Source organism: Falco cherrug, chromosome 1, assembly GCF_023634085.1.
Source record: "Falco cherrug isolate bFalChe1 chromosome 1, bFalChe1.pri, whole genome shotgun sequence".
Lineage (NCBI taxonomy): Eukaryota > Metazoa > Chordata > Aves > Falconiformes > Falconidae > Falco > Falco cherrug.
In genome coordinates this window covers 127,681,201-127,696,816 of record NC_073697.1, presented here as the reverse complement: position 1 = coordinate 127,696,816, position 15,616 = coordinate 127,681,201, and the positions used below count along the sequence as shown (strand labels likewise).

Here is a 15,616-nt window from a genome sequence, read left to right as displayed (position 1 = left end):
TCCTGACCAGTTGGTGATGCTGGGTTTGATGCACCCCCAGCTATGGTTTGTCCTTTTGGTGCCACGTCTCACTGCTGGCTTCTCTTGAGCTGCTGCCCACCAGCACCCCCAGATCTCTTTCTGCAGGGCTACTCTCCAGCCACTCCTCTCGCAGTTTATACCTGTGTCTGGCATTACTCAGTCACATGTGCAGAATCTAGCATTTATTCTTGCTAAATTTCATGTCATTGATGATTGCCCAGTGTACCAGTCTGTCAGGACCCCTCTGCAAGGCCCTTGTCCCTTGAGAGTCAACAGCACCTCCCATTTTTTGATGGCATGGGAAAGATTAACCTGATTTCTCTTGGGTGGAAAAACCCGTGGTTTTGAATGTTATGACATGATGTGTTAGTGAAAAATGACAAAAATGTCCTCCTGCTGTACAATGATTGCGTATAGCAAGTGTTGGCAGTCTCCTTTCTCATTCTGATTAAATTCCAAAAGATCCTAGCATCATGAAAAACTTCCTACAAGGAAGAGTTGCCTGTGGAGTTGGACAGGAGATGCACGAGATTCTAGCTCCTGTGTGACTCTTAACCCAGCTATCACTAGACACAAAATGTCCTTTTTAGTGTCAGACTGACCATGTTATAGGTTGTCCTCTTAACACACAGTTCTCATTTGTGGAGTTTGTTAAACTGGTCTGATTGATTATAAGAGAACAACCTAATACAGCATTTAGAGAGTACATGCAAGAATGAGTTTGCAAAATGTAGAATTCTAGCAACTAAAGACTGTTTTACTCCTCAGTCTATGCTACTGACCTACACAGAAATGTTTCTGAAGCAGAAGATAACTCTCCTCTGAAATGTCAGCAGCATCCGATCATAACCAAGTTGCTTTTTCTAGGAATGGCTCTCTTCCTCAAGAACGTGGCGTTTCATGGGATCCTGCTAGATGCAATCTTTGAGGAAGGAAACAGAGAGTGGGAAGCAGTATCAGCGTTGTTGACCAAAGGCATAGAAGATGGTGTAGTGAAGCCCCTGAGGAGTACAGTGTTCAGCAAAGAGGAGGTAGAAGCTGCCTTCAGGTTCATGGCACAAGGAAAGCACATTGGCAAAGTTATGATCAAGGTAATGAGATAATGACTTTGATTCTCTGATGCACCTGTCATCTTCTGTAGGTTGGATAATTAGATCCAGTTCAAGTTGAAGTTGCATAACTAGGGCAGTACAGAGTTACCGTTTTTACCGTTGACATTGTAATAAATGTAACTGTCAAGTCCGTCACTCTGATTCTACAAGGGTCATTCCCATTGGCTGGAGAAGCATAGCATGGAAAGATAAGAAATGCATTGTGTATCTGATCTTAACTGCTTTTTTCTTTTTTTTTTTTCTTTTCTTTTTCTTTTTTTTTTTTCTTTGTGGTGGGAAGGTCCAGGAAGAAGAAAAGGAACATCACTTAAGAAAGTCTGAACCAGTTAAAATCTCTGCTGTCTCCCGAACCTCCTGTCCACCTACCAAGTCTTACATCATCACAGGGGGCCTAGGAGGATTTGGGCTTGAGTTGGCTCAGTGGCTAGTTGAGAGAGGAGCACAGAAGCTTGTACTGACATCTCGTTCTGGCATACGAACTGGTAAGCAAAAGTCATAAAGGAACAGGGAACGTGACTGTCTTTCAACATGCCTCAATTTGTAGTTTTCATTTTAAAGTGTCCTGTCAGCAAATAATAATGTCATGATCCCTTCTTTCCTCTCATGTACTCTCACTTCAGACAAGTGTTGTCACCTTTATTCTAAAGGAGGAAGTATCTTTTAATTTGACCTTCACTACTGTACTTTTTTTTTCTCCCTCTCCATTCTCTTGACTCCATCTTGATCTGTTTATGGTATTTATGAAACTCTGGTGATTTCTATCTACTATTCAAGTTTTGTCCAATTTTTCTCTTATAGCTGAGTGAGGAACTATTTGGCTATTTGGTCCCTATCTAGTCAGAACAGCATAAGGAGCAGGTTACCCAAACCTTTATGGTTTGAATGCTTCATCCCAGGCACTGTTCACCCCTTTTTTTTTTTCTTCTTTTTTTTTCTGTTTTTGGTTGGTTTTTGTAGGCTACCAAGCTAAACGTGTTGGAGAGTGGAAGAGACTGGGAATCCAAGTGTTGGTATCTACCAGTGATATTGGAACACTAGAAGGAACACAGCTATTGATAGAAGAAGCTTTGCAGCTTGGCCCAGTTGGAGGCGTCTTTAATTTGGCTGTGGTAAGTGACAAAAATGCTTAGGACTTATAAGAGGTGGCAGCCATTCAAGTGGCTTTTTTACTGAAAGCAGTCAGGCTTCATACAGTTTTAGATTGCCTCTCTGTGTTTCAAAGGACACTTTTCTTTGGCCTTACCTGGTGACTAAAGGCTTACAGATCTGGCCCCTTGACCTGGGAAGCAACAGTATGTGGCTAGCAAGCTCAGTTCTGGGAGAAGATAAAAGTTGCCCAAGGGCCCTGGTGAAGAGAAAAATCCCATACAGAACTTCCCAGTTGAAGGCTGCAGTGGCAGTGCTGAAAAGAGCAGACTTGCCAAAAGCCATGTTGTTCTTGTCATATTTCAGGATATTCAGAAATGCATTGTGTAGCGATATCCTCTCATATCTCAAACCATGTAGCAACTTTAAATGGAGAAACTGGAGATACTGAAACTGCACCTTTTTTTTTCTTTTTTTCCTTCTCTTTTTCTCTACCTGCTCCCCAATAGGTTCTTAGAGATGGCATGATTGAAAATCAAACCCCGGAGTTATTCTGGGAGGTCAACAAGCCCAAGTATTCAGGCACCCTTCACTTGGACTGGTAGGTGTCTGTAGAACGGACAGATACAAACTGCTCTTACGGTCCCAGAGCTGATCAAACTTGGTCGTTTTAGTCTTGCAGTAGCCTTTCACAGTAACACATAATTCGCAGGTTTTTTCTGATGGGGTTTCTCTCTCCCGCTCTGCTCCAAGGGTGACTCGTAAGAAGTGTCCAGACCTGGACTATTTTGTTGTGTTCTCCTCTGTAAGCTGTGGAAGAGGAAATGCTGGGCAAAGTAATTACGGCTTTGCCAATTCTACCATGGAGCGTATCTGTGAGCAGCGACATCATGATGGACTCCCAGGTAAGATGACTTCACACACTGTGCAGAATAACCAGTCTTGCCAAACGTGCAGAGAAGAATCGGCTAACCAGAAATTTGTGTACTTGTCTGGAATGATAATGAATGTTGAAGGCTGTTTCCTCTCCTAGCTGTTACCCTGAGTCATTAATGTGTGAGTGAACGCTGACCATTTAGCAGTACAAAGGAAATACAGGCCTTCACTTCGCTGTTTAACTCTTCTGTTGCTGCCATGTGCTTTAGTTAGTTGCCTTGTATGTTCTTTCTTCTGATTTCTGCTCCAGGCCTGGCAATCCAGTGGGGAGCCATTGGTGATGTGGGCATCCTTCTGAAGACAATGGGCAACAAAGAGATTGTCGTGGGGGGAACCATTCCCCAGCAAATCAGCTCATGCCTGGAGGTGCTTGATACCTTCCTGAATCAACCTCATCCTGTCATGTCCAGTTTTGTCCTAGCAGAGAAGGTCTCTGTGAAAACTGAAGGAGGCAATCAACGGGATCTTGTAGAAGCTGTTGCTCACATCCTGGGTAAGTGCTCTCTGACAAGCACTGCTAGGCAGTGTCTACTGTCCCAGTGCCTTTGGAAAGCAGTGGTGCTGCCATAGGCACTCTGTTCAGCATCTCCTCCTGATTTCCTGTGGGGGGGTGGTGGTAGTGGGGGTAGTTTGGGTTTTTGTTTGTTTTTTTCCCCCTTTACACTGCTCCCTATCTCCAATAATTGATTTGTTTCTTCAGTATGGGCTTTTCTGCCTTGGTGTGTTTACATACAAGTGCACACACATAGACTTCAGTGTCTTGGGTTTTGGTTAGAGTGAGCTGGTGCCTTTCTCCAGCTGGAGAATCAACAGGAACGGCCCCCAAGAGCAAAAATCTGGAACAGCGCGTAACAGGGCAAATATGTGGCTGACTTTCCAAGTACTATTCCAACTTCAAAACGTTCACCTTAGGATGTCCCCATGCCACAAAAAGTAGCTTTTGTGTGCTTAGTGACTAACTAGCAGTGGATTTTCTTACCAGCTCTGTTTGTCATCCCATGTGAAATTTAACCATAGCTTAACTGTGTGTTACAAGAGGTGCTGTGTCCTGTCTTGTTTTGAATCTGTTTCCTTTTACCATTGTGTCCCCTGTTCTTGTGTTGAAAGTGTCAACTCTACTATGTCCCACTTCATTTGTCTCTTTGCAGACAGAAGTATCTACTGATCCTTTGTTTTCTACAAAAAGAGTTACTGATAAATTAAAGACAGTCTCCTGAGTATTACTTAAGGAATTGTGTGTGTGGTAACTGGTGGCAGACCTGACCTCAGAGAACAGATGTGGCTTTTAGAAGTCACAGGAAAGTGTCTAGAAAATTGTACCAGCTGTAGGGTTAGTTTGGAAGGAGAGCTTGTGTGAAGATGACAAAGGGATAAGCTGGTAAGAAGCCTGATGGTGGGAAGGGTGGCAACACCGGGGCAGCACAAGGTGGAGGAGGGAAGGAAGAGCTGTAGATGCAGGTGTTATTATGAGAGGGCTTTTACAGGTATGGAAAGGGTGAGTGACTTGAACAGTGTGAAGATTGAAGGGTAAGAGGCAATGAAGACTTGAGGAATTGCCTCTTCCTCTAACGTGATAGACTGTTTCATCTCGTAGCTGAGGATTAGTTACATTAGTTACATGCGGTCTAAGACCGCAGTTTCAGTTAGAGCCTCCAGTATGTGAAATTCCTTTAGCTGATTATTTTGGACTTGGTCTAGAGCTGAAGTGATGATGTTCTGGGACTTAGGTGTATCCCCCTGTCATAAAGGTGTGCACGTTTAACTTGTACTCTTAAGATTTGATTCAATATGACCAGATGTGTTGAAGAGGTGAATTCTGAAATCATTAGATGATCTTAAAAGGTAATTCCCCGTAGCTGCAGTTTATTTGGGTTTTAGGAGAAAGAAGAAAATTGAGAAGACTGCTGGAGTGTCTGGAGCTGAAAAGAAATTGGCCTTTTGTTAGTGTGCTTGGTTTTTTTTCTCAGGTGTCCGTGACGTGAGTAGTCTGAATGCGGAGAGTTCCTTGGCAGACTTGGGCTTGGATTCCTTGATGGGAGTGGAGGTGCGCCAGACACTGGAGAGAGACTATGACATCGTTATGACCATGAGAGAAATCAGACTCCTTACAATCAACAAACTGCATGAACTTTCTTCCAAGTCTGGGACAGCAGAGGGTATAGTGTCTGCATTAGGGTTGCTTCCAGTCACCTGAGTCCAAATAATTAAGCTCCCAATCTGTTGCTTTCATCTCTAGTGACATAAGCCTCTATCAGATCATGAAATAAGGTTACAGCTGAAAAGCTTTTCAGTGACAGACAAGTCACTGCAGTGCATTGGTGACTAGGACAGGCCCATCAGTTCTGGGGGCGGGATGTAAGAAAAAGTGTGAAAGTGGCTTTCTTGCCTGGCTAATACCTGCCTGCACGAGTACTCCTGTGCAGCTGTGTGCAGGGTTTTATTCAAGACCTTTTCCCTGTCAGAGGAATAAACCATGTAATGTCATGCTTGTTGTAAGCTAAAAGCACATGCGGTTGCTGCAGAGCAGCTGACAATAGGGAGATCTCTCTGTCTGTGCCCTGATGATTTAGTGAGCCAGTGGGCTTATCCAGAGCAGCCCTGAGGTTCTCCTTTAGGACTTGGGCTGCATGGCCGTGACTGATCCTGAATCTAATTGTGTCTGTCTGGTGTGCTTTCCTTCAAAGAGATGAAGCCATCCCAACTGATGAAGACAGGCCTGGGTGAACCTCCAAAACTAGATTTGAACAACTTGTTGGTGAACCCAGAAGGGCCAACGGTCACCCGTCTCAATAATGTGCAGAGCAACGAGCGCCCTCTTTTCCTTGTTCACCCCATTGAAGGATCCATTGCAGTTTTCTACACTCTTGCCTCTAGACTTCATATGCCCTGCTATGGGCTCCAGTGCACAAAAGGTATCCCAGTTCTTTAGCATCTTGAATTCATAAACGTAACGTTCTGAGTTGTAGTTGCCTTGGACAGAGAGAGCTTTGTTTCTAGATTCTTAAACTCTGTGGATCAGCATCAGTACCTACAGTCTGCGCCAGGGTCATGTCAAAGATCCGCAGGTAATGAGAAGTACTGGGTTAGGCTGAAGAGCTTGTGTATGTGGAAACTGAACAACTGGATGTTGCTGTCAGTCAGAGGGCATGGAGTCCCTGCCATCTGATAAGCATGCAGGAGAAAAAAGGCATGCTGTTCTACCTGTCTTTGCAAAGCAGGAACATTCCTTGTCCAAAATGTAGTTGCTAACTATAATTGAGACACTTACCTTCAAAATAAACCGAATGTTTCCAGCAGGGTTGTTTCTGAGTTCATGAAAATGTAGTTGTCTCTGCTAGTGCCTTTTCACCGGGGTCTTTCTAACTTGCTTCCATGTTGTAGCTGCTCCCTTGGACAGCATACAGAGCCTAGCAGCCTACTACATCGACTGTATGAAACAGATACAGCCTGAAGGACCTTACCGCATTGCTGGATACTCTTTTGGTGCCTGTGTAGCCTTTGAGATGTGCTCCCAACTGCAAGTACAACAAAATGCTTCCCATGTACTCAACAGTCTGTTCCTCTTTGATGGGTCTCATTCCTTTGTGGCAGCATACACTCAGGTAAGAGATACAAAGAAAATCATCTGTCTGGGGCCCGTCCTGTGTCATCAGGGCTCATGTTCTGGGAGCTTATTATTTTAGACATGAATTGTCAGAAAAGCTGACAAATGTTTCTTGACAGAGGATTTGGGAGACGGTTGCAGACAGTGGTTACTTAGTGATGGCTGAAGGGTGGAAGCATATGGGTGGCGGTGGTCTTCATTAACTGGCAAGGGCTAGGACACAAATGTTGCTCTTTCTATGACAGATCATACTAATGTGTCTTCTGGAAGATCCTGGAGCCTGCAAGACAAGATCCTCATGTAGGGGTGCTAGGAAACCTTGCTTAAGCCTTCCTTTCCACTTTTGTTGTACTTTCTAGAGGATGCTAGGCTCTTGGCAATTGCCATCTGTGGATTTGCTTTTACATCTGCCCTCAAGGGATCTTCCTCCCCCACCCCAAGCTTCAGTCTGTCTTTTTTTCTTCCCCACCCCTCCCTTTTCCCAGTTCAGAGGCCTTTGTTACGTAATTTTTATATCTAATATTCAAGATCAGGCATATCCCTCTCATTCACATTTTATTCTTTTCTTTTCCAGAGCTACAGAGCCAAGCTGAGCCAAGGAAATGAGGCTGCATTGGAGACTGAAGCATTGTGTGTCTTTGTTCAGCAATTTACAGGCATTGAATACAATAAGGTAATGTTTCCTTTTTAAAATCTCTTTGTTGCACAAGAGGTGTGTGCATTTTTTGTTTGACGGAGACTGACTCTCAGATACTGAGACTAATGGGGGAAAAAAATTTTAATATTTCCAGCTGCTGGAGGTTCTTCTGCCCTTGAAAGATCTGGAGGCTCGTGTGAATGCTGCTGCAGACCTGATAACTCAAATATATACAAACATCAATCGTGAAGCACTCAGATTTGCTGCTGCTTCCTTTTACCATAAACTGAAGGCTGCTGACAAGTACATACCAGAGTCCAAGTATCATGGGAACGTGACGCTGATGCGGGCAAAGTCTCAGAGTGAATATGAAGAAGGTCTGGGTGGAGACTACAGACTCTCTGAGGTCAGTCTGAGATCCACTGGTGACTGTTCAGGTTCCCCTGATATCTGGGGGAGCAAAAGGAAAGCATGGAAAAAATCATCCTTACTGAGGGAGAAGGGACAAAACCTACCTAAAAGAAGTTACCATTCTATAGCTATTGTGCTCTAACAAGAACTAAAAGTCCCGGAAAGCAAATGAGTTGATTGGTTCCAGGCATTTTCTCAGGGCAGTAAGGGTCAGGAGAAGGTCTAGTCTCTATATTGGAATAAGTAAGCATTTTCTGTAGCTGATTCTTGCAGCTCTCTAGATAGACTTTAGATAATAAAGATGTCAAAAGGTAGTAACTTGACAGAAGTAACTTTTAGCCTCCTTCTTTCACTGTCTTTAGGGGTCTCCCTAAAGTTTGTCCACTGCATGAGGGCAGACTTCTGAAGAGCAAGAGTCAGCCCTCTGACAATAGAGGCGGCTTTTTCTTAGTTACCTTTTGTGGATCACTTAGAAGTTAGTATGTGGGTTTCTTGTTGGCCTAAAAAATGTTAGCCCCTGTTAACGTAAAAGGGTTAAGTGTCTTGCATTATGATACAGATACTAGGGAAAGGGAAGTGATTTTCAGAATTACCTTCCTGCTTCTGGCATCTCCTGTCCCTTAGGACTTTTAACTTACATTCATTATTGATACCAGGCTAACTTGTATGTTATTAAATTTACATAATGACCTTAAAGGAAGATTCATGGTGGTGGGAAAAAAGATTAGGTGGAGGGGAGCATTATTTGGTTTTCTGAAGGGCTTGGAAGTAGCTACTGTATTGTTCATTCTTTGATATTGTAGGTAAATTCTGTTAGTATCAGGTTGATTGGCTTCCTGCCAGGCTGTCAAACCTATCATGCTTTAGTAGTACACTGGTTCCAAATAATACCCTGCAGCTGGTCTGTGAAAATGTATCAGAGTAAAACTGGTGCTGTTATCAGCTGAACTTGATAGAGACAGTGGTGTAAACTATAAGTAACTTAAGACTGACAAATCCAAAACAGCTAGATGACCAGCTGGTTGTAAATTGTGAATGTAATTTTTATTTCTTACTTGTATTTATGCAGGTATGTGATGGGAAAGTATCTGTCCATATTGTTGAAGGCGATCACCGCACCTTATTGGAGGGAGATGGCGTTGAATCAATTATTGGGATCATCCACAGCTCACTGGCAGAGCCACGTGTCAGTGTCAGAGAGGGTTAACTTCTGATTACTGTCAATGGTGAAGAAAATGCCAACAACATTCCTTGTTATGACAGACCCCAAGGAACTCTTCCTGTTGTTCAACATCTCATCTGCTCTGCTGCCAGAACTGGGAAGTCTAGCTGAACTTCATTGGTCTTTTCTCTCTCTTCCTTGCTCACCTCTTCCTTTTCCACCTTGTATGGATTCTTTCTCCTCCTTCCCTTCCCATGCCTTGTTTTCCCCTCGTATCCCTGTCCATGTTATGCTAGTGCTGTGACTCTCACTGCACTGCTGTGAGCCCACTGATAGTTGCTTCCTACACCCTTGGCAGTATGAAATACTTAGGAGTAGATTTCTCGTGCTCAATATTGTTTTGTCTTAACAGTATTCCAAAGGGTATGTGATAGCACTTGTTGACCAAGCCCAGTGAGCGGAGAGAGGAACTGCAGCTGATTTCGGAGATAGCTTTTGTCTGTGAAGAATCTGTCTGTAGTTAGGTCAGAAAGAGAATTCCATTGAGGCTTTTGTAACTATATTTTTTAATTTGATATATTCTAAGTATTTATTGTGTCAAACCAGAGACTTCTTACTTGGTTTTAATTTATCGTGGGTTATAGGAGAAAAGAATCATCCCTTTTTGAGGGGAAGGTTTATTCTACAAGGGGAAGTTGCACATTTGTTAAACCAAAGTGCATCTTTGGAACAGTCTGGTTTCTTTTGGTTTGGGTTGGGTTTTTTTCTTTCTGTTGCTCCCAGTTCCCTGCCCTGTTCAGAAAGGAAAAGGCAGAAGGGAGGGTTGTTGCCATCACCCACTCTTTTGAGGAGAAAGGGGGTGGAGGGGAAGTGTGGATGGTTTGGCAGATACGACTGTATTGGACAGGCTTAACTTGGGTGTGATAGAAACAAGCAAAGCTGTCCCTGGGCGAGTACTTTGTTTATATTTGTGCAAGGTTCTGTGCTCTGCTGTATCAGAACCTCAGTAAAGTATTAAGACTACTGCTTTACTTATTCTCTCCCACCTCCAGTCTCACCACCCAACCAGACATTTGGAATGGGGGCAGGAATAGAATTCCTGAAGGATAACTGAACAAATCCTCCTACCCTTGCTCTCCCATAACCAAAGCTCAGGCAAACCTATAAGCATCTGCCCAAAGCCCCTGTATATTTTGATTAGCACAGGCTTGCTTAAGCCTTGTGTATTTGTTTTCTTTCTCCATTCTTCCTTCCTCCATTTCTCTCAGTAATGAGACTGGAGAGCCCACGTAAGTTAGCCAAGTAATCAGTTTGATGGTATGATTTTAAGATACAGTACCTTTTTAAGGGAAACTTGCATAAAATTCAATTAAAAAATTTCTTGCCTTTGCTATGCTGGATCTGTCCTTTCCAAAATCAGTAAATCCTTGCTACACTTATGATACAGAGGAGACCTGGGTAGCTCAAAGCACCGACTAGGAGGAGCTATTGTGCCTCTCAGAACTGCTGTAAAACCCCAGTTCTCTCCATCTTTATCCCCCAGTGAAGTATCCTGGTATTACAGGAGCATTCCAGTGACAGGAATGGGTGGTTCTTCACTGCAGGTTCTGACCTAGTGTCTTTTGCTTATACTACCCTCTGTTGATAGTGGCTGGGTTAACTGGTTTTAGCCTTATAAAGTATTTCTTTTGTGAAATCTGAAATAAAACCAACATAATGTCAGCTTAAAGCATTTCCAAAATAAGTCTTGTTGTTTTGGGGTTTTTTTAATACTTTTTGGTCTGAAGAGTGTCTCTTTTTTTTTTTTTTCTCATTGGCTTTCCTAGTATTAAACACAATTGGTCACTGGTTGGCTTTTTGTCTTATTCTCTACCACCACTACTTAATCCTGTGTTTCATCTGGAATCTCTCATTTCTTGGTATAAAGCAAAAACTGCTGCTGGCATATCTGATTTGGAGTCTGTAAAAATAATAATAAAGAAGACTTACTATTCTGGAGCATGGCTTCTTGGTTGCCATGGTTTTGGTACCTTAGATACAACCAAACCACACACCCACAAGATTGAAGTGGAAACTCAAATTCTAATTCTGGCTCCATTGTTGCAGTTTTGGACAAGCCATTAATGTTACTGCCTCAGTTTCCCCGTCTGTAAAATGGGACTAATAGCATCTACCTCAAGGTTGTTGAGAGTGTTAGATAGGCAATGGGTATAAATGCTATTACATTGTTAGGTGTGATGACTAGGTGTTAGGTGGTAACAGAAGAAGGGAAGTGGGTAATGTGTGAGGGTGAGCTGCCTCACAGCGGCAAAGACTCCCATACTGGAGAGTGGCTATGTGAGCTGAGCTGGGCATATGTGCATACTGTGGGACTGCATTAGATCTACTGTATGCTATCCATGCACATCCTAGCATAGAATACTACATAAAACAAGTGTGGTCTGGTTGGTTGGTTTGGTTTAAATTTAACTACTGGCAGTTGTAGTGAGCATGAAAAAAAAAGTTGAAAGAATCCTACTTGCCTTGGTTGTATTAAAAAACGAGAAGGAAAAAGAAAGGGTTGATTAAACTTTAGCACAGAACTATTGTACCTGTTTGCTTAAACTGTTTAACAAGTCTGAATGGGCTATATTGAGGGAGCAAGGACTGATGCTGTTCCAGCGGTCAAAGCAGAAGTTGGACGAGTTCTCTGTGTAAACATAAATGTGCATGGTCTCATCTAAGCAAAACTTGAAGATACTGGTTTAGTAATAAAAGTTCCTCAAGAATTACTTACAGCCTATATGCTCTCAATGTTCTTGTGGTTGTTATTTGAAAAGCAGAAGATAGTTTTGGTGTTTTTTTTTTCCCCATTAACTGTCTTAATTATGAGCTGCTGCCCTGTAACCCATTATGTAACTGGCTGCTGAATACAGTGTGCCAAAAATAAAAACCTTGTTAGTGCTGGTACTGGTTGTTGTTTCTCAGTAGTCCATCAGATAGACATAGGTAGAACAATAATACCATAATGCAAAATCAAATACTGCAGCTGCCTGTGTGAGAAGGCAAGGGCAGAAGCAAAGTCCTTCACATCTGCCCTTCCGTGTGAAACTGAAGTGGGAGTCGCTTGTCAATCACTGCTTTCCATCCTTCTGCTCAGCTAGCTCCTTAACAGCTTATCTGCACCATGCTGCTCTTAATCCTGAAACTGAAAAACACACTCCCCTGTTGGCCCTATAAACTTATTCAGGGTCACAAACTCACATTGCTGTTCTGAAATGGTGTGCAGTACATCTTACATCTGCAATACAGCCTTAATAGGAAGAGTAAGGTCATAAGGCACATAGCACACGGTCATCAGCATTACAGCTATTATTTTCTTTATTCTACTACCTTCCTGAGGGGAAAGAAATATGTCAAGAGCTAAAAAAATAGAAGAAGGATCACAGTTTAACAGAATGGGTGACTTTTAAACAGCACTACCAGACAGCAGAAATAGAGAAGCTTTCTGGTGCTGAGACAGAGGTCACGTAAAACCCAAAAGATTTAAGGTAGAATAGCAATAAATGAAGCAGGTGTTTGTTTCTCTTGTAATTAGTTAAGTTACCATAAGTTAAGATCAGACACCTTGCTAGCAAATCAAGGTCAAAAGACGGAAGAAACTCAGTCTGGAGCAGTGGTGTAATTGGAAAGGGGAGTGTTGGCGGTGGGCTGGGGAGGCTGCTTGTTTCAAATGGCCCAGCTGGTGGTTTAGTCCTCTGGGAGGGCATGGGATATTGAAGAGAATCAGAAGAGCTTGAAACTTGGTACTCTTTCTTGCAACAGGGGTCATCACAGCCATGGGAGCTAGATTGCTGGGGCGGGGAAACGCCAGCTTTTACAGTGAGCTGGAGCTGTGACTGCTGCTAGGGGCCAGGCTCGCACAGGTGTGCTGAATGGCTGGACTGTACATGCAACCCTGCCTGCTGCTTGTGCATAGTAAGTTTTTCCATTTTGAAAAAAAAAAGCCTAAGCCCCTTATGACTAAAGTCACGTCGATGCTCTGACCACAGCCGAGACAGAGGATTTTTGCCGTCCTGAGCGGCAGCGGCCGATGCAGAGGACCCCGCCCCGAGCGCGGCCCGGCGGCGACCAGGGCCTTTATGGAACAGCACGGCCCCTTCCCACCCCTCTGCCTTGCGTTGTACCGGCAGTCCCCTCGGTCCTGGCTCCCGGGCCACTCACCGGCCAGGGGATGGTGTGGGCGACCCGGAGCCCTCCCGGGGCCGGGGGAGCTCGGGGCCGGTTTGGCCGATGCTGCATAGGCCGCACGCCCCGGCTGGGGCCTCCTCTGCCGGCTGAGGCCCGTGGGGCGGCCCACGCACCGCGCCGTGTCCGTCGCATCGGCGCGGCGCGGGTCTGCAGGGCCTTGAACCGGGACCGGTGCGGGGGATGGGGGTCCGGGCACCCGCAGGCGCCGCGGAAGGAGCCTGTAACGTCCCAGTCCGAGGCCGCCGCCGCGGCGGGGAAGCGGGGGAGCGCGGCCTCCCCGTCCGCACGCCAGACCCGCCGCTGCCCGGCCACTCCCGCCCGCGGCCGCCGCCGGCCGCGCCGCGGTTTCCGGGGGGGACGGTGCGCAGCTGCACCGCCGGGCCGGCCGGAGCGGGATGGCGGTGGCACCGTCCGGCCGCTCGGTGCCCCGCCAGGGCCTGGCCATCGCGCCCGCCTCCGGGCCTCAGGCGGCGGCTGGCAGCCCCGGGACGGCGGCGCGGGGCGTCGGATGCCGCGGCGCTGCGCGGGCGGGCGATGCCGAAGCTGCGCGGGGAGGCCTTCTGGAGGGAGACACTGCGGAGCGCCCACTACGTGGTGGCGCCCATGGTGGACCAGAGCGAGCTGGCCTGGAGGCTGCTGAGCCGCCGGCACGGTGCCCAGCTCTGCTACACGCCGATGCTGCACGCCCAGGTCTTCCTCAGGGACGCCAACTACCGCCGCGAGAACCTCTACGGCGAGGCCTGTCCCGAGGACCGGCCGCTCATCGTGCAGGTGAGCGCTGGGACCCCCGGGGAGCGGCCCCGGCCCGGCCCGGTCAGCCCCGGCGGGGCAGCGGCGGCCGGGGGGAGCTCCCCGCTACCGGGTGGCGCTGCAGAGGCCCGACGGCAGTGCCAGCCGTGCCCGCCGCCGCCCCGTCCCGGTGAGCAAACCCGAGCGTTTCCACCTGCGCCAGGTGAGGTTTCCAAATGAGTTCAAGCTGGTCGACCTCACCTAGACTTTAAAGTGGTTATACGCAATGGCAGAAATCTCATTTTTTGCACCCAGGTACTGCTAGCAGTGCTTGGCTCATGAGGATAAGTGTGTTTTTCTGTCTATCCCTTGTCTGGCAAAGAGAATTTGGTGTCTTAACCGCAGGGGCCTGGGGCACTGGACTTCTCACAGAGTGTCAGTCCACTTTTTTTTGAGTCCCATCTTTTGAGATAGATGGCAGCTGCTCTTCTAGAGTCAGGGATTCTTCCAGGTCTGATACTACTCTGGGAGCACTGCAGCTGAGTAGTTTTCTAGAACCATGGGCTCAGTACTTAGCTATAGAAAAAGGAAGTTAAGACACACTTTTAAAACTTGCGTTGCTTCTGCTTCTTGAGTACAGTGTGAGGTTCAGGTACTTCCCTCCACTCGTCCCAAAGAGGGAGAGGAGCCTGTGGGGCTGGAGAATAATGCAGGGAAAGGCAGTTGGCACAAGCAGAGGAATGGTGTGGTTTCCACATGTGGAGCAGTGAAATGGATGAGGACTCTACCCTCAAAGAGATGGTCTCCCCTGGCAGAGGGGAGAGATGAGAGAAGTCTGTGAATACGATTGGCTTGAAGATGACAAATGGGATACGAGTGTTAAGTGCAGTGATAGTTATAAACTGCAGAATTCATTACTGTGGGATGTACTGGATACTGAAAGATTACAAGAGTTAGAAAGCAAATGGAGAAGAACTCTAGTGAGGGTCATTAGGTGCAGGAAACGCCACTTCTGCTTTCAGAGGCCTTGAAGATGCTTTGCAGCTTCTGCTGTGCCCTAGATATCTGATGTTGACTGTTGTTAGAGGAGGATGACATAGACTGTCTCAGTAAGACATAGTCTGTCTCGGTACAGCTTTGTGTGTTCTCCTTTTTCCGTGGGAGGTAGTTTCTTTTGCACAGAAAAATAGAGGTAGCAGAAATTTAAATAGTCTTAGAAAGCTATTGAGTCTTTTGAACACAGATCTTCAGTAAGCTGTGTGTTCTGGGTGAGCCTGCCTGAAGAGCCTGAGTTTCTGTGAGCTTGCTGTGTTACCCTTCATCCTGCTGGCTACTAGCACAGAACTAACTAGATTAATCTTTGGATTGACCCAGTACTGCAGTCATTACTGAGTTCTGCAGTGTTTCTGGGTAGGCTTGGGGTTTGGTCACAGACTCTTGGAAATAGAATCTGAGTCCAGCCTGCTCCAAGGGCTTTGTTTACTATGTAAAAATCCTCACTGATGGGGCTTGGTTGGAGGCTCACTATTGTTTCAGTCATCTCAGAGAAAGCAGATGCCTTTTTCTGGATTTAGTTGGTGTCAGCCATTATGAATGTGGTGCTCTAGGGTTTAAGTAACACCACCTGCTCGCATGTTTAAGTCCGTATTATTTAAAAAATGTGAGGGAGTTGGTTTTGTTAATATGAA

General features: G+C 45.7%; 2 protein-coding genes across 5 annotated transcripts in view; both read left to right on the top strand.

Annotated features, from left to right (window-relative positions):
* Positions 1-11,918, top strand: part of FASN (fatty acid synthase) — a 101,376-nt gene extending 89,458 nt beyond the window's left edge. The window contains exons 33-44 of the mRNA XM_055697817.1: positions 889-1,112; positions 1,414-1,615; positions 2,091-2,242; positions 2,729-2,820; positions 2,973-3,124; positions 3,406-3,648; positions 5,123-5,311; positions 5,840-6,067; positions 6,537-6,757; positions 7,334-7,432; positions 7,551-7,802; positions 8,877-11,918. Of these exons, the coding sequence (XP_055553792.1) occupies positions 889-1,112; positions 1,414-1,615; positions 2,091-2,242; positions 2,729-2,820; positions 2,973-3,124; positions 3,406-3,648; positions 5,123-5,311; positions 5,840-6,067; positions 6,537-6,757; positions 7,334-7,432; positions 7,551-7,802; positions 8,877-9,014 (2,192 nt within the window). The 3' untranslated portion in view covers positions 9,015-11,918. The remainder of the gene's footprint in view (positions 1-888; positions 1,113-1,413; positions 1,616-2,090; positions 2,243-2,728; positions 2,821-2,972; positions 3,125-3,405; positions 3,649-5,122; positions 5,312-5,839; positions 6,068-6,536; positions 6,758-7,333; positions 7,433-7,550; positions 7,803-8,876) is intronic.
* A 1,551-nt stretch (positions 11,919-13,469) lies between these two features.
* Positions 13,470-15,616, top strand: part of DUS1L (dihydrouridine synthase 1 like) — a 28,939-nt gene continuing 26,792 nt past the window's right edge. For 3 of the 4 annotated variants that reach the window (XR_008730032.1, XR_008730031.1, XR_008730030.1), the window contains exon 1: positions 13,470-13,970. Coding sequence is in view for 1 of the 4 variants with exons in the window: in XM_055697733.1 (XP_055553708.1) it covers positions 13,734-13,970 (237 nt within the window). In the remaining 3 variants the exon portion in view is untranslated. The remainder of the gene's footprint in view (positions 13,971-15,616) is intronic. The other variant, XM_055697733.1, reaches the window with a different exon arrangement.